The 18,337-nt window shown below is 45.1% G+C and overlaps 1 protein-coding gene across 1 annotated transcript in view; it reads right to left on the reverse strand.

Annotated features, from left to right (window-relative positions):
- LOC140741254 (fructose-1,6-bisphosphatase isozyme 2-like) overlaps window positions 1-18,337 on the reverse strand; it is a 74,317-nt gene that overhangs the window by 16,895 nt on the left and 39,085 nt on the right. Inside the window, exons 4-5 of the mRNA XM_073071242.1 lie at window positions 15,729-15,869; window positions 9,362-9,499 (exon numbers count right to left, since the gene is read on the reverse strand). Coding sequence (XP_072927343.1) covers window positions 9,362-9,499; window positions 15,729-15,869 — 279 coding nt within the window. The remainder of the gene's footprint in view (window positions 1-9,361; window positions 9,500-15,728; window positions 15,870-18,337) is intronic.

The following is an 18,337-nucleotide window of genomic DNA, read 5'->3' on the forward strand; positions in this document are numbered from 1 at the left end:
GAGGATCTGCAGGTCCTTCTATGCCGGTCTGTACGGTGAAAAGGCCACAGACTCCACAGCCTCCTGCAACTTCCTGTCGTCTATCACGCAGGTCTTAGACGACGGCAAGCGGGAGAGTCTGGAGCAGCCACTGACCCTGGACGAGCTGATTGGCTCCACCCGTTCCTTTGAGTTGGTTAAGACTGCCGGAAGCGACGGCTCACCGGTCGAGTTGTATTCGACTCTGTGGAACCGGATGGGCCCCGACCTGCTGGAAGTGTACAACGCTACGCTCCTGGCAGGCAGCATGTCCGAATCCATGCGGAAGAGCATCATCACCCTCATCTACAAGCAGAAGGGGGAGAGGGAAGACATTAAAAATTGGAGGCCCATCTCACTCCTGAATGTGGACTACAAGATCCTGTCCAAGGCTATCACCAACAGGGTCAAGTCTGCACTGGAGCAGGTGATCCACCCAGACCAAACCTGTGCTGTACCGGGCAGGATGATCTCAGACAGCCTCGCGCTGCTGAGGGACACCATCGCCTACGTGCAGGACAGTGGAGTGGACGTCTGCCTGGTCAGCTTGGACCACGAGAAAGCCTTCGACAGGATATCGCACACGTACATGGCAGATGTACTCTCCAAAATGGGATTTGGGGAGGGAATCCGTAATTGGATCAAACTGCTCTACACGGACATCTGTAGTGCAGTCCAGGTCAACGGGTGGGAAACAGACAGCTTCCCCATCAGGTCTGGAGTCAGGCAGGGCTGCCCTCTCTCCCCTGTCTTGTTCGTGTGCTGCACAGAACCCTTTGCCGAAGCCATCAGGAGGGATGAGGGCATAAGAGGGGTGACGCTGCCAGGCAGCGGAGGGACCCAAGTCAAAACCTCCCTGTACATGGACGATGTCACCATCTTCTGCTCTGATCTGAGGTCAGTTCGCAGGCTGATCGGCATCTGCGAACAGTTCGAGCAGGCGTCGGGGGCCAGGGTCAACCGCACGAAGAGCGAAACCATGCTCTTCGACAACTGGCCCGACCGATCCAGCGTCCCCTTCACCATCAGGTCTGATCACGTGAGGGTGTTGGGGATCTGGTTCGGAGGGGTCAAGGCGTGCAACAGGAACTGGCAGGAGCGGACTGTATGGTCAAACAGAAACTGGGACTGTGGGGAGGGCGCTCCCTATCGATAGCAGGCAAAAACCTGGTCATCAGGTGTGAGGTGCTCTCAGGGCTGCTGTACTTGGCACAGGTGTGGTCCGTCCCCCGTTCGTTCAGCTCGGAAATCACCTGAGCCGTCTTCAGATACGTCTGGGGATCCAAGATGGAGCGGGTCAGACGAACCACCAAGCACAAGTCCCTGGACAACGGGGGCAAAAACGTCCCCAATGTCGCCCTCACCCTGATGACCAGCTTCGTCTGTGGCTGCATCAGGTTGTGTGTGGATCCCAGGTATGTGGGCACCAAGTACCACTACGTGCCCAGGTTCTACCTGTCACCCTGGCTACGAAGGATGGGTCTGGCTCCTTTCCCGCACAACACCCCTGTCAGCTGGTCGTTGCCGCCATACCTGTCCTTCGTAGAGAAGTTCTTTCAGGTCAACGCCTTTGACCACAGGGCCATCAGGCAGTGGTCAGCACGTAAGGTCCTGCAGACACTGCAGGAGAAGGATGTGATGGACACAATGGGGTGGTTCCCTGAGCAGACAGTCCAGTTCATCTGGCAAAATGCCTCATCGCCAGACCTCACCAACAGGCACCAAGACCTCGCCTGGCTGGCGGTGAGAGGGGCCCTCGCAGTCCGATCCCTCCTATACACCCGGAACGTCGTCTCCACACCCCTCTGCCCACGGAAGGACTGCAGTGAGGAGGAGTCGGTGACCCACCTCTTTGCACACTGTGGGTTCGCGGAGAAGGTGTGGAGGAGGATGGAAGGGGCAGTGTCGAGGTTCATCCCCAGCAGTTGTGTAACAAAGGACTCTCTGATCTACGGGCTGTTCCTGGGGACGCACATGGAGACCAACATCCGGTGCTGCTGGCAGATCATCAACTTGGTGAAAGACGCTCTTTGGTCGGCCCGAAACTTGATGGTCTACCAGCACACGGAGATGTCCGTGGGGGAATGCTGCCGACCGGCACATTATTGGCTGCAGGAGTACGTGCTGAGGGACGCACTCAGACTCGGTGCAGCCACCGCAAGGGCCCGGTGGGGAAGGACCACAGTCTAGGGTCCTTCTCCCACGGGAGTTGAGGGGTGGGGGGGTGGGGTGTATACCCCTGAACAAGTGTATGTAAATATGGAATAACAGAGTGCCACATGGGTAGCGAAAAGTGTGAAAATGTAAAGACCGTAATGGAAACAATTGTAAAGAATTGAAAGTCATTGAATGGTTTTTTGTATATCATTTTATTTTGAATAAAGTCTATTTTGTTTAATTAAAAAAAAATTACTTCACTGGAAATGTGATGGGCACTGCATTTATATGTTTAAGTAGAATCTCCTCCTCCCTTCCTGAATAACTACAGTAGTCAGATGGGTGCAGCTACAAGCAAGTAAGTGATCTGAATCTACACCTTCATTATCGGACCAACTTCAATATCTTACTGCTTGCTTATGTAATACACTTGCTATTTTTTGACTTATTATTCAAGAGGGAAGAAACCTACTTAAATTATCTCAGGCATATTAGGATTTTCTTGGGTTATTTAACTTAATTTAAATCTTTTTGCAATGTTTCCACAATATTAACACCATTTTATTTCTCTTAAAGAATGAATTTCTGTTTGCATGTTCTTCTGTTTCCAGTCACATCCCAAAGGTACAGTAGTTTTAAGGTTAATTAGTTCCTAGATTATTCCTACACTAAGTGAACGGGGGTATCGAAGAACTGTCAATGGACAACTTCAAGGACAAAACAATATAGGAATATAGTGGAGAAATGGGATTGCTCTGTTACTGGTAAAGATTCAATGGGCTGAGTGGCTTTCTTCTACATTACAAGGAAATTTGAAAGGATAAATGTCCCCAAATAAAGAAATTTTAAGGTTGCATAGGATTCCTCCATCATGAAACACTGACCTTTACTAAGTTGGGGATCAGGATCATCATTGATATGGGTGGCATGGTAGTGTAGTGGTTAGCACAACGCTTTACAGTACCGGCGACCCAGGTTCAATTCCCGCTGCTGCCTGTAAGGAGTTTATCCGTTCTCCCCGCCGGGTGCTCCAGTTTCCTCCCACATTCCAAAGAAGTACCAGTTGATTAATTGGTCACTGTAACTTGTCCTAGGATTAAATCGGAGGGTTGCTGGGTGGCATGGCTCAAAGGGTTGGAAAGGATACACTGCACTTAACTCAGTAAAAGATATATGCACCATAGACACACAATCTCCTGACAATCATAGCTACGGGTCACAACTGTTGTTTAAGTCAGGCACTGGAGGTTAACCCATACTTAGTTCAGGCAAAATGTCCAGGTCCTCTGAAGAGAATCAGTGAGGGCAAAGATATTTGTCATGAGACTTGTTTTACTTTTGATAAGCATTCAGAGTCTGGAGAGTAACCAGTTAAACTCGTGAATGTTGAGCAACATCAGTCAATAACTCCAAACCAGCTGCATGTTCAGATCGTTCAAAGATCAGTCTGCCCACTAAACAGTGTACTCAATGAATAGTCTGCTTGTGCTCTTAAAGTTCTGTTTATCAGCAAGTTTGTACTAAATAAAGTCGATAGAATTGAGCTATTGCTTGGAGTAAATGAGAATAGTGCCAGCTGACTGTAGACTAGGAAATAGGCAAGGGCAAAGAATACCATCAAACTCACGTCAGGACTCCTTAAGCCGTATCTCCGTGGGCTTATTTTATTGAGGGCTATAGCTGCAGTCAACATAGCCTGCCACGTTCTGTACAACATTCTCCACTGGTCGGTGTGGACCAGGGATATCGCTTCCCAGCTGTCCATGTGATTTGCAAGCCAGGGCAGCATGGCATGGAGAGCAAGCTATTGCCCCTGCAGCAAGCACCCCCTCTCAGCTCTCGGTCCAAGTGGCACTACTTACCACATCTGCAAACGCTGCCCCCGGCTTCCCCGGCGGCTGTGGAGAATCCTCAAGGTCGTCTGGAAGAGAGGCAAAGAGCCCAAGCAATGGAAGTACGCAAACGGAGCGTGGATTCCAAAAGAAGAGAACTCTGAGAACATCAGCCAGTTTAGGATAATATCCTTGCTGAGTGTTGAAGGGAAGATCTTCTTCAGCGTGGTGGCAAAGCGCCTAACAGAGCACTTCCTGAGGAACAATTACATCGACACCTCCGTTCAGAAGGGTGGCGTTCCAAGGGTACCAGGCTGCTTGGAGCACACTGGAGTCATCACACAGCTCCTGTGAGAGGCCAGAGAGAATAAGGGTGACTTAGTGGTTTTGTGGTTGAATTTGGCCAATGCCTATGGATCAATCCCCCACAAGGCTGTTGAAAATGCTCTGAAGAGGCACCATGTTCCTGAAAGAATCAGAGGCCTCCTTGTGGACTATGACAATGAATTCCACCTGAGAGTCAACATGGCCAATAACATCAGACTGGTGCAGGCTGGTCTCACTCATCCTTTTCACCCTTACAATGAACATGCTGGTAAAATCTGCAGAGCCAGAGTGTCGAGGCCTGAAATCAACATGTGGGATCCGCCAACCACCAACATGAGCCTTCATGGATGATCTGATTATCACTATGGAGTCAGTGCCTGGTGCTAGGTGGAATTTTAAGGGGCTGGAAAGGTTGATGAGGTGGGCAAGGATGTCCTTTAAGCCTGCAATTTCAAGATCTGTAGTGCTGAAGAAGGGGAGAGTACAGGAGAAATTTCGTTTCTCTATTGAGGACATTCCAATTCCTACCATCACAGAGAATCCTGTTAAAAGTCTCGGGAAGATGTTTGATGCAACACTCAGAGAGAAGGCGGCAATAGGAAACACCTGTGGGGAGTTTGAACAATGGTTGCAAGAGGTTGACAGGACTGGCCTTCCAGGGCGGTTTAGGGCATGGATTTACCAGCACGGTGTACTAGCAAGAATCCTCCGGCCACTGCTTCTCCATGAGTTTCCAATTTCCACTGTTGCTGACTTAGAGAGGGTAGTCAGCCGGTTCCTGCGAAGATGGCTGGGTTTACCAAGGAACATCAGCAGCATCGCTCTGTACGGGAATAATTGCAAACTGAGGCTTCCCCTGAAATCCATCAGGAGGAGATCAAGGTTTCGGGAGTAAGAGGGGTGCTGCAGTTCCGGGAATCTTCAGATCCAAAGGTTGCCGGAGCGAGAGTGACAGTGAGAACGGTAAGAAAGTGGCGAGCAGAGGCTGCAGTGGAAGAAGCTGAGGCATGACTGCACCACAAAGTGCTGGTGGGGGCAACTACCAAAGGGAAGAGTTGGACTTGCGAGCCTTGAAGTCCCCCATTTTGACAAAGCACAAGGGAAAGAGCAACAAGAGCTGGTCCAGAATGAAGTAAGGGCAGCTGTGGAGGAGGAGAGGACCAGCAGAGCAGTGGCAATGAAACAGCAAGGAGCCTGGACCAAAGGGGAGCAGGTGATCGAGTGAAAGATCTCTGGAAGGTGGATCCACACCACATCAAGTTCCTCATCCAGGCTGTTTATGACGTCCTTCCGAGCCCATCCAACCTGCACTGCTGGGCCCTTGCAGAACGACCAGCTTGCCCCCTCTGTGAGAAGACCGGCACGCTAGAGCATATTCTGAGCTGCTGCCCCAGAGCTCTTGCCGATGGCCGTTATCGGTGGCGACACGACCAGGTCCTCCGGACAGTTGCTGAGACCACCTGCAGCACCCCTAACATCTGCCGGAAAACAAGTCCAGTCAGGAATACCATCTGCTTTGTCAAAGAGAGGGAAAGACCAACACAACACCAGAAAGCAACCGGGTTGCTCTTCACTGCGCAGGACTGGAAGCTAAAAGCAGTCCTGGGAAAACAGCTGCAGTTCCCTCCCCACGTCACAGAGACTACATTGCACCCTGACATTGTGTTGTTCTCCGACTCACTGAAGCATGTTCTTATGCTTGAGCTTACCGTGCCTTGGGAAGAACGCATGGAGGAGGCCTATGAGTGGAGAAGAGCCGAGTATGAAGATCTGAAGAACAACTGCCAAAGAAGAGGCTGGAGAGCAAAGTGTTGGCCCGTGGAGGTCGGGTGTCGTGGCTTTGCAGGCCAGTCGCTCTGCAAAGTGTACACTGCACTTGGAATCACGGGAGAGAGAAGGAGAGCCATTTCTACCACCACAGACGCAGCAGAGAAAGCGTCAAGATGGCTCTGGATAAAGAGGGCAGATCCGTGGGTTGCTGCTAGGGCACAGGCCGGGGTCTGATCAACCCCGGACGGGTCGCCTGGGCGAGGGTGTATGGTGTTGTAAGACCCAAAACACCTGACGACCCCAGGTAACATCACTGATGAGGTGCCCTAGCTTCGCATCATGCAGGTGTTTCTGTAAGAACACTGCGCTGTATCTCAGTAAAAGAAATATGCACCATAGACACACAACCACCTGGCAATCATAGCTACGGGTCACAAAGGAGCAAATGTATGAGTCAGGCACTGGAGGTTAACCCATACTTAGTTCAGGCAAAATGTCCAGGTCCTCTGAAGAGAATCAGTGAGGGCAAAGATATGTGTCATGAGACTCGTTTTACTTTTGATAAGCATTCAGAGTCTGGAGAGTAACCAGTTAAACTCGTGAATGTTGAGCAACATCAGTCAATAACTCCAAACCAGCTGCATGTTCAGATCGTTCAAAGATCAGTCTGCCCACTAAACAGTGTACTCAATGAATAGTCTGCTTGTGCTCTTAAAGTTCTGTTTATCAGCAAGTTTGTACAAAATAAAGTCAATAGAATTGAGCTATTGCTTTGAGTAAATGAGAATAGTGCCAGCTGACTGTAGACTAGGAAATAGGCAAGGGCAAAGAATACCATCAAACTCACGTCAGGACTCCTTAAGCCGTATCTCCGTGGGCTTATTTTATTGAGGGCTATAGCTGCAGTCAACATAGCCTGCCACGTTCTGTACAACATTCTCCACTGGTCGGTGTGGACCAGGGATATCGCTTCCCAGCTGTCCATGTGATTTGCAAGCCAGGGCAGCACGGCATGGAGAGCAAGCTATTGCCCCTGCAGCAAGCTCCCCCTCTCCACACTGATGATGAATCGAATGGGATAGCAGAGACCGATAGAGTTTGGCACCAGTGGCATTGCTGGAGTCAGGATTGAACTCAACGTGGGACTGGCTTAGGGACTCTAGCTCTGGATTTTTCTCTCAGGGTTTACTCCCTAAGCCTTTCCCATGAGTTGGTATAGCCCCAAGAAGCAGACGTTTGAGATCAGAGTTTTCCTTCTCCTAGATGAGCTGCCAATCACAGCTGATGAGCACCTGCTGCCCAAAGTGACTGTCTGTAATCCGCCTTTGCCCCGTCTGCTGTCGGTAGGAACAGTTCCGCCAGGCTTTAGTAGCTAAGCCACTCGTGAAAACCAGGAGGTGGACTTGGTTGTCAGAGGCTATTTGAGATGCACGCTATTTGGGAGCATTTAATCCCCACTACCATCCCCAGTTATAACAACCTGAAGGAACCGTACATCTGTGAATACAGAGACTGTACACAGAAACAGCCCATTCAAACAGCCGCATTCCTTCTCCACCTACTTTCCTTTACCACTACAACTTATTCCTCTTATTGTCCTTGATGGTAGTTAAGTTCTTCAGGGACTTGCATTCTTCCCCTCAGTAAGATGCGGGATTCCTGCATTTTGCATTCATGTCATCTGTTAGTTTGCTGCCAAACCCATTCGGCAAGAAGAAGAAAACCATGCTGCGATTATCACACACTGGGATTGTTGAGCGCATCCAGGATTGCACCCTCAGCAAAGCTGTTACATTTCCGCCTCCACCTACTGGCACCTTGCTTAAATATGAAATCCTGCATGTCAAATAGTTTTTGTTCATTTGCCCAGTCCATATCACTCCACAATGCTTCACCTAATAAAATGAGGTCTAGGAATTGCACTGTTTTGCCAGTGTCTTTATCTAGTATCTGCAAGAGATCAGCTTTACTTGTCACATGTACATTGAAACATGCAGAGACATGCGTTATTTGCAACAAATCAAATCCGCAAGGATTGTGTTGAGCTGACCTCAAGGATCGCCACGCTTCCATTGACAGCACACTAAACTCAACCCTAGCTCTTTGGAATGTGGGGGGGGGGGGGGATTGGAGGAAGTCCAGTGGTTACGAAGGCGAATATAAAAATTCCTTACAGGCAGAGGCAGGAATTGAACCCCTATCCGTGATTGCAGGTACTGTAAAGTGATATGCTAACCACTACACCATCGTGGTACCCGGCTGCTCGATAATCTTGCTTTACCATATAATCCTCATTCATGAGTGTTAACTGTATTACCATATCTGACCCAGTAGGAAAACAAATGGGATATTAATGACATTGGTTGGAGCATTTCCACTGAAGTACTAATTTGTCAATTGAACATGCAGTAGTAGATGAGATATTGGCTTCAAGTTTGGTTGAAAATGCCCCATACAAGGAAAGAAATATTTTTTTAAAAAGTGTTGCTAAGTTGTTAACAAAGAATAACATAATTTTTCTTTAATAATATAACAGTAATATTTCTTTCCTTGTTTTTACCCTTTGGCTTTCTTGGTAGGGGCTAGATTTTTTTTATGTATATAAAATTCCTAATGTATACTCTTTATAAATTTGCAGTATTAGTAATCATTACTGGAGTACTATATACACGTATGTTACTCAGTCCTATACAGTTCAATTTTTCTATTGTCTGTATTCTGTTAGTAATTTTTTAATATTATATACTCTGTATTTGTTATATATTCTTGTATACATTTATAAAAATATTGAAAGAGAAAATGCCCCATACAAAATAAACTTTGATTTTCCAGGGTGAATTTTGGTCCCATGGATTTAAATTTTCTTCAGACTAGCTGTACTTAACTTGAAAAGATTAATGTGAGACGGGTATCCATATTTCTAGTATGTCGTGATGTACCAAGCTGTGTATTAAACAGTAAGGAAGGATCTTCTGCCTCCTTCAGAGTAGGAGGAACCATTGAACCTATGCACGTTGCATTGCAACAGATTTTGGATGATTGTATCAGAGTGTGTTTCATTCCTCTAATTCCACTGATGGCTTTAATTTCTTAAACAAGTTGATTTACAAGAAAAATTTAAAATTCATAGTATGTTTTCAAGAGCTTGAGAGACATTCTTTACCCATTTTTGTCTCTTAATGGAAGTCACTTGAATCTGTTACATCTGAATTTCAGAAAGATCAGTGGTGTTTCCTTTCATTGAACTAAGTCCATACCTCAGGAAATTTTTTCTTCTGGATGTATTCCGTGAGTGCAGGATCAAAGTACTTGGCATAGCCCTCATTCAGACTGTATATAACTCCTTTCTTCTTTATTTTCACATTCTGTTCCACAAGAATAAATTCACCTATAGACTGAGGAGAAAAGGAAAGAGTATTATTGGAGCATCAGACAATATAAATTTAGGCTGTTAGAATTACAGAACAGAGTAGAACTTTATTGTCGACGCTCAAGACAACAAGATTATGGAGCTACTCCAGCCCGTACAAATAGATATTTACAATACATGCAGTATAGCTTAATTTTAAAACTAAATTATTAAACAAATAGATGGGTAGAGAGATAGATAGATGAATAGATAGATAAATATTCTCATATTTACATGCAACAGTCCAAGAATTTAGCACTGATGTTGCAGTAATTACTACAACATACAGCAATGTTGTTCATTTAGATAGATAGATAGATAGATAGATAGATAGATAGATAGATAGATAGATAGATACTTTATTCATCCCCATGGGGAAATTCAACTTTTTTTCCAATGTCCCATACACTTGTTGTAGCAAAACTAATTACATACAATACTTAACTCAGTAAAAAAATATGATATCCATCTAAAATCACCGTCTCAAAAAGCATTAATAATAGCTTTTAAAAAGTTCTTAAGTCCTGGCGGTAGAATTGTAAAGCCTAATGGCATTGGGGAGTATTGACCTCTTCATCCTGTCTGAGGAGCATTGCATCGATAGTAACCTGTCACTGAAACTGCTTCTCTGTCTCTGGATGGTGCTATGTAGAGGATGTTCAGAGTTATCCATAATTGACCGTAGCCTACTCAGCGCCCTTCGCTCAGCTACCGATGTTAAACTCTCCAGTACTTTGCCCACGACAGAGCCTGCCTTCCTTACCAGCTTATTAAGACGTGAGGCATCCCTCTTCTTAATGCTTCCTCCCCAACACGCCACCACAAAGAAGAGGGCGCTCTCCACAACTGACCTATAGAACATCTTCAGCATCTCACTACAGACATTGAATGACGCCAACCTTCTTAGGAAGTACATTCGACTCTGTGCCTTCCTGCACAAGGCATCTGTGTTGGCAGTCCAGTCAAGCTTCTCGTCTAACTGTACTCCCAGATACTTGTAGGTCTTAACCTGCTCCACACGTTCTCCATTAATGATCACTGGCTCCATATGGGGCCTAGATCTCCTAAAGTCCACCACCATCTCCTTGGTCTTGGTGATATTTGTAGTCAAGTAACTGTTGTTAATATGAAACAGATTGGGGGGGATAATTAACTATGATCCTATCATTTAAAAGCTTGTGAATATCTTCCAGCAATCATACTTAGTTCCCATAAATGTAACTTTTTTTGATGCATTTGCTTTTCATCTCCTCCTCAGATCTTGCTTTTACTCCAGTTCTGTGGGTGTGAGGTAGGTAAAGAATCTAATGCAGGAGGTACAGACTGCCACATTTGGGACAAGAGGTACCTGACAGGACAAATTGGTGGGAATTTTGGACTCCATCTAACAGGACAAATTGGTGGGAATTTTGGACTCCATCTATTGTTTATGCTTGGCTTCTGTGTGCTTCCAATATTAGAGTCAAGGTTCTTACTGGCATCCCAAGTGTTTGTACTCCTTAAAATGTCATGAAACAAGGCTCCCTGATAACGGATGGTGATGTCACACTTTTTCAGGGCTTTGAAAACATCCTTGAATTTTTCCTTTTATTCACTCAATAATCTCTTATTGTGAGGGGACCTGGATGAAACCATCTGCTTTTGAAGTCTGATGTCATGCCTGCAAACAAAATGGCCTGCCTATCAGAACTACCTGAACTACTGTGGTGAACTACATATACCTGTCTGGACACGCCCCTCTGCTGACTGCTCCTGTGGCTCCTCCCACAGACCCCTGTATAAAGGCGGTTGGAGGCACTGCTCCCCCCCTCAGTCTCCAGGATGTTGTGTGGTCGTTTCTTGCAGCTAATAAAAGCCTATCGTTCGCCTCCCGTCTCCGAGAGTTATTGATGGTGCATCAACTACCCAGGGCTTCTTTGCTGGGTTTGGGTGCTTGGAAAAATACACAGTGCCAGAAAACATTTACCCAGAAGATCGGGCACAATCCAAGTGGCCTACTCATAGATCACAGAACAGGCCCTTCGGCTAACTCCAGCTTTTATTTTTTATGTTGTTATGTTGTCTAACAGGTACCAGTGCTTAATTTGGGGGTGTCGCTATGAGGTCCTGATCTTGATTTTCTGGTGAGCTGTGCTGGTTATGATAAGACTGTGCTTTAAGCTTTTTGCCAGGAGGGGAACTCTGTTGGAATGAGTCGCTCTGTGTTGATCATTCTTCTTCAACGCAGAGATTGAAACCGCCCTAAAACCAAGGTTTCTTCAAAGTCTTTCTTAGCCACCTCATCAGTTTCCACAGATTGTCATATGTACCAACTTGCCAGTTCTATGTTGGAGTGAGCCCAAGGGTCAGGAGGAATTCAGTTACCCTACAGGAGGTGTAGGGTAACAATTTAAACATGCTATTTCTTGACAGCAAAACTGACCCTGTGATGACAGAGTTGTTGTTCCGGGAGGTGGAGCACCTACCTTCTTGCCCAATGAGTCCTTTCCTGCTCGTTCAACACCGCAATGTCATTGTCAGAGCGTCTGAGGTCCCATGGTAGGATAGCAGAGCATTGTTCACGTCCGTTACTGCTGGAGCTGCCCTGACATTTCAGATTCTGAACTTCGTCTTGTGGATTTGACTGTGTGTGTGTGTGGTGAACTACATATACCTGTCTGGACACGCCCCCTGCTGACTGCTCCTGTGGCTCCTCCCACAGACCCCGGTATAAAGGCGATTGAGGCCTGAGCCCGGCCCTCAGTCTCCAGGATGTAGTATGGTGGTCAACTACTGCTTGTTCTTTCTTCCAGTCAAAAAAAGCCGATATCTCGCCTTCACGTCTCAGAGAGAGTTATTGATGGTGCACCAGTGTGACATCTTTGAACTGGGGTAGTCACCACACATCAGTTACCACATGGGCCGGATGTAGTAAGGTTTAGATTCAGGGCAACTGTAGATCACGCACCGCTGCACTCACACCTGGCAGGGCAAACTTATAGGCACTTATTCATTTCTATCCTCATGCACGTATGGTTGGCATCAATATGGATGCCTTTGACTACTGCCCCCTCCCAGCATCCTCCACATATACCGCTCTTGCCCCTCTCACTTTTGATCCTTCCATTCCTGAATCTCTTTTTCAGTGTCACCTGACCCTTTCCACTCTCCCTCAGCCCTCCTTCCTCCAACTATTACAACCCTTTCCTTGACTTCACACAAATTTCTCACCCACTTCATGATGCAATTTACAGAGCTCATGATTATCAAGGCTTTGCAAATTTTAATGACTGGATTTTTTTAAAGTTGATATTAGAGACTCTTATCACTGGGAATCAGGCTGGAAGTTCTGACCGTGTCATGAAAAGGGAAGTGATAAGCAGCTTGATGCGTCAGAATGTCCTTCCTGTGTTTGCCTGAAGTTTGCACAGAACACTAATGTTCAAAGTTCAAAGTAATTTTATTATCAAGGTACATATATATCACCATACACGACCCTGAGGTTCATTTTCTGGTGGGCATACTCAATAAATCCAATCGCTTTAACAGAATCAAAGAAAGACTGCAACAACTGGACAAGCGACCAGTGTGCAAAAGGTAACAAACTATGGAAATACAAAAAGAAAGATGAAATAATAATAATAATAATAATAATAAATAAGCAATAAATATTGAGAACATGAGATGAAGAGTCCTTGAAAGTGAGTCCATAGGTTGTGGGAACCTTTCAATAATGGGGCAAGTAAAGATGAGTGAAGATATCCCCTCTGGTACAAGAGCCTGATGGCTGAGGGTTAATAACTGTTCCTGAACCTGGTGCTGTGAGTCCTGAGGCTCCCGTACCTTCTTCCTGATGGTAGCAGTGAAAACAGAGCATGACCTGGGTGTTGGGGGGGGGGGGGGTCCCAAATGATGGATGCTGCTTTCCTCCAACAACACTCTGTGGAGATGTGCTCAATGATTGGGAGGGCTTTACCTCTGACAGACTGGGCCGTATCTCCTATATTTTGTAGGATTTTCTGCTGAAGGGCATTGATGTTTCCATGCAAGGCTGTGACACAGCCAGTCAATATACTCTCCATCACACATCTATAGAAATTTGTCAAAGTTTTAAATGTCAAGCTAAACCTCCGCAAACTCCTAAGAAAGTCGAGGAGCTGCTGTGCTTTCTTTGTAATTGCACTCACATGCTGGGTACTAGGCAGGTCCTCTGAAATGCTCTACTCACTTTACACTTACGACCGTAGCTAAGCACAGTTCCAATATCATATTCAAGTTTGCTGATGCCATTGTTATTGGCCAAATCAAAGGTGGTGATGAATTAGCGTACAGTACAGGTGGTGACAAACCTGGCTGAGCGGTGCCACAACAACAACCCCTCTCTCACTCAACGGCGGCAAGACCAAGGAGCTGATTATCAACTTCAGGAGGAGGAAACCAGAGATCCATGAGCCAGTCCTCAGAGGTGGCGAGGGTCAGCAACTTTCAATTCCTCAGTGTTATTATTTCAGAGGATCTGTCCTGGCTCAGCATGTAAGAGCAATTACGAAGAAAGCACGGCAGCACCTCTACTTCCTTAGAGGTTTGCAAAGATTCGGAAAGTCATCTAAAACTTTGACAAACTTCTAGAGATGTGCGGCGGAGAGTATATCGACTGGTTACGTCAGGTCTTGGTATCGAAACAACAATACCCTTGAGTGGAAAATCCAGCAAAACGTAATGGATATGGCCCTGCCATCACAGGTGAAGCTCTCCCCACCATTGAGTACATCTACATGGAGAGCTGTCGCAAAAAAGCAGTGTCCATCATCAAGGACCTGCACCATCCAGGCCATGCTTTCTTCTTGCTGCTGCATCAGGAAGAAGGCACAGGAGCCTCAGGACTCACAAGTTAATTCAGGAACAGTTAATTCCCTGCACCCATCAGGCTCTTAAACTAGAGGGGATAACTTCACTTGCCCCTTCACTGAACTGTTCCCACAACCTATGGACTCATTTTCAAGGACTCTTCATCTCAGGTTCTCAATAATTATTGCTTTTTAAATTTATTTTTCTTTTGTATTTGCAGTTTGTTGTCTTTTGCACTAGTTTTTGTCTGCCCTGTTGAGTGTGGTCTTTCAATGATTCTTATATTTCTTATATTTACTGTGTATGCCCACAAGAAAACAAATCTCGGGGTTGTACATGGTGACATATATGTACTGTGATAATAAATTTACTTTGAACGTTGATATACAATGAATATGAGATACGGCTTTGAGCCGTTGTTAAAACACGGGGGACACAAGGAGGATAGGAAGATACAACAATGTATAGAGACATTAACACTGTGCTAGTGCATCTAATTGTAGGGCTCTCAGTACCAGTAACTGTGGTGTTAACTGTTCAGGCTAACAAAATGGCTTCTCTGTAATGTTACTTAATGCTGTAATGGGTTTCCGTATCTGGAATGTTTGGGTTATGACTGTAGATAAGGGGGGAACTAACCAATGGAGAATTGTTATGCTATCTTGTATGTGTAAGCTGAGTGCAGGTTTGCGGTCTTTTTCGTGAGGCAAGCGAGGAGGACGGACGTGTGAGGAGCGGACAGAGGTTCCAGGGCGGCAGACACTGGAAGTTGGCAGTTCGGACAGTGGCCAAAGGCTCAGAAGGTCGTTGTGGATGGAGCCGGAGGCATGAGCTCCAACGTATTAAAATATTATGTGCACAAACTGATAAACTTACTGATTTGGCGCCTTTAGGCTATCCGTTTCTACTAACCCATCACTAAGAAACAACTATAAAGTTGCAATTATTTACTCGCCTTTGGTGTATTGTCTGATATGTGGGTTACGAGTGTGTACTGGAGGGGGCATTACACCGTATTTACACCAAAGTATTGCACTATTGGCAGGGCGACGGCGGTTCACCTTAGGCGAACGGGAGTAAATTGCGGGCACGGATAAAGATTGATGATTTATTCTTGTGCATTCGAAGTTTCAACCATCTTTTGCCAGAGACTGTTTATGTCAGCTGTCCTTCTGTAGAAATGAGCATTTGGCGATAATGACACAAAGCGAATTGAAGTGCTAATCTAACAAAAATTTACATTCTTTTATTTACTCCTCCCAGCCATCCCTACCCCCAAATTTGACAGTGAACAACAAAAGTAACAAAGCGTTTCCAGGTATTATATGGCACAAACACTTGTGTTGCATACTAGATCAGAAATGGCAATAATTTGATCAGCTACCTACTGGGTCTAACATGAAGAAGTTGACACCTTGTCCTGTGGAGAGCGCTACCAGGGTAGCACTGCCATAGAGAGCATATCCAGCAGCCACCATGTTCCGCCCCGGCTCCAAAGCATCACGCTCAGTAAGTGACTCTAAAGAATCCTGCCAAAGTGAAAGAATTGATCCGTTAGCCTGTTGCACAGTTAAACTGTTGCATCTGTTTTACTGAATATACTATACATGTGTAATTACTGCAAAAAACACAGGATGACATGCAGTAACTTAGTAATTGTGATTAATAATTTTTATTCAAACATCAAATTTTTTTAAATCATGTGTTAAGAATACGTTTATTGTTTTGATAGTTATATTTTAACTAAATTGCCAAACCTGTTTTATTCGTAAAGAGATTCAGAATTCTAATTTTGATTTCTGTCTCTCGTCTTCCTCTGGTCCTCCTTCATTAGCATTGCTGGCATATTTCCCCAGTTTAACTCTCAACAAAGAAAAGGTTGCAACATCGAATGTAGTAGCTGGCTCAAAGATGTTTTTTCCCCCCAAATAAATGTTATGTTACCTGCACAGAGCTGCTTTGTTGTTGAACTGACTACGTTCCGCACTCCAAACGATCACTTTGCAATTATTTTTCATGATCAAAATTACTTATTACGTTCTACAATCCTGATCAAACTGAGCAACATGAAAATTAAGAGCAAATAAACATTCCCTTTACTTCGGGAAGCTTTGCTGTCCTATACCAGTCCGTGGCAGGGTGACAGGGTGGAGAAGTTCTTACAGAGGAAGAGAGGAACCATCCTGTGACTGAGGACAATAAGGCATACTCCAATTTTTCTATCTGCCCACCTGGTTTGTTGTCTTTTTACGATACTCTAAGAGAAGAAACGTAATGCTGCTCTCCAGACTTCCTAAGAAATACTCTGCTCTGTGTTAATTAATAACATGTTTTTATTTGGTAATTAACTGCTGAAAATGAACTTGCATCTATTGCCAAAATGTGTTTGAGATTTAATTCTTAGTGTCAGATCTTTATATATGCTTCCCTTTTTTACTGGTTTTGTTGTGTTTTGCAATCTCAGATTCTCATTGCTTCTCACAATTTATTTGCAGATCATACAACATCTTTTTGTTATGTCCAGCAGACTCTATAGTTTTTCATTTCTTTCAGAAACCAACTTATCTATTACGCATCATACAGGACAACTTCTTTCACCAGACACAATCTGAAAAGACAGGCATTCCTCCCAAGCAGTTCCTCCAATACATCTGTTCTGATTTTTTTTTATAATTAGTCATTAATTTAGCTCTTTCTCCTGTTCAACCAGACTGTCCTGCTGAATGTTCATGTGAAAATAATCCTTGCATCATGACATCATCTACAGCTTTCTGCCCTCAACTTGTGCTGACTCAGAGCTCTTTCCACAGATGGCTGCTCCTCCTGACGTGTGTTTGACTTATGATAATCTACAATTTTATGAACGCCGAGGTCCATTACCGAACTGAGATTAATACTTTCGTATGGGTCTTGTGATGGACTAATTGAACATGGGCTGTAAGGGAACTCACAGTCATATCCTGTTAGCACGTGTTCCAAAGCAGGAGGTTGTAAACAGCTTGAACTACCCCTCCCCCCAACAATTTTCCCCTCTCAAAATAGAATGCCCTGAAGTCAAAAGGAGGTCCGTTTACTTGACACAAATCTTGGATTGAACCAAAGATCTTCCCAAATAGCAACATATAAACCAAAAACTGGATAGGAAAATAACACTTTTGCACTTTTTTACACGCAAATCACACATAAAATACTTTTACATATGCTTTGAAATGTTTATGCCCAAGTGCTGCCCATCCAAAAAATTGGACATTCTTTTATAATTTACTCTAACACACAGATATTTGCATAAGACCATAAGACACAGGAGCAGAATTAGGCCATTTGGCCCATCAAGTCTGCTCCACCATTCAATCGTGGCTGATTTATTACCCCTCTCAACCTCCTTCTCCTGCCTTTCCCCTATAACCTTTGACTCCCTTACTAATCAAAGCTTATGGGGAGAAGGCAGAAGAATTATTGTTATTTGGTATATAAAATACAATTTCCTCATTGCATTTTGTATCTGCAATAACACCACTGATGAATGCAACCCATGCTTCTGACCTGTTGTCCGAAATTGGATCAAAAGTTTGAGACCTTTTACCGTGATTGTTCACTCATAGTTATAGAAGAAGAATATTATAGAGAGAGGTGGGAATCATGCATTGGCTTCAAGCGCTGACTTTGCAAACAGACAGCACTGATTAACGGCACTGTAATAATGGCTCAAAATCCACCACCTGAGCCCATCCCATTTGCCTGCATTTTACCCGTCTCCCTCTCATCTCGCTGCTACCACCGGGCCAGTGGCGCAGAAGTTGCATCTGTAGCCACCAGGCTCCCGGATCGGCTTCACACGCCTCAGCGCGAACTGACTCCGCAGCCTGTGGACTCACCTTCAGAGACTTTGCTTTTCAGGGAGAGCGCATGTTCTCAGTGTTATCTGTCTACTTTTTTTTACATTTGTCCTCTTTTGCACATTGGTTGTTTGTCAGTCTTTGTTGTGTGTGGTTTAATG

The sequence above is a fragment of the Hemitrygon akajei genome, chromosome 2, assembly GCF_048418815.1.
Source record: "Hemitrygon akajei chromosome 2, sHemAka1.3, whole genome shotgun sequence".
In the NCBI taxonomy this organism is placed as follows: Eukaryota; Metazoa; Chordata; class Chondrichthyes; order Myliobatiformes; family Dasyatidae; genus Hemitrygon; species Hemitrygon akajei.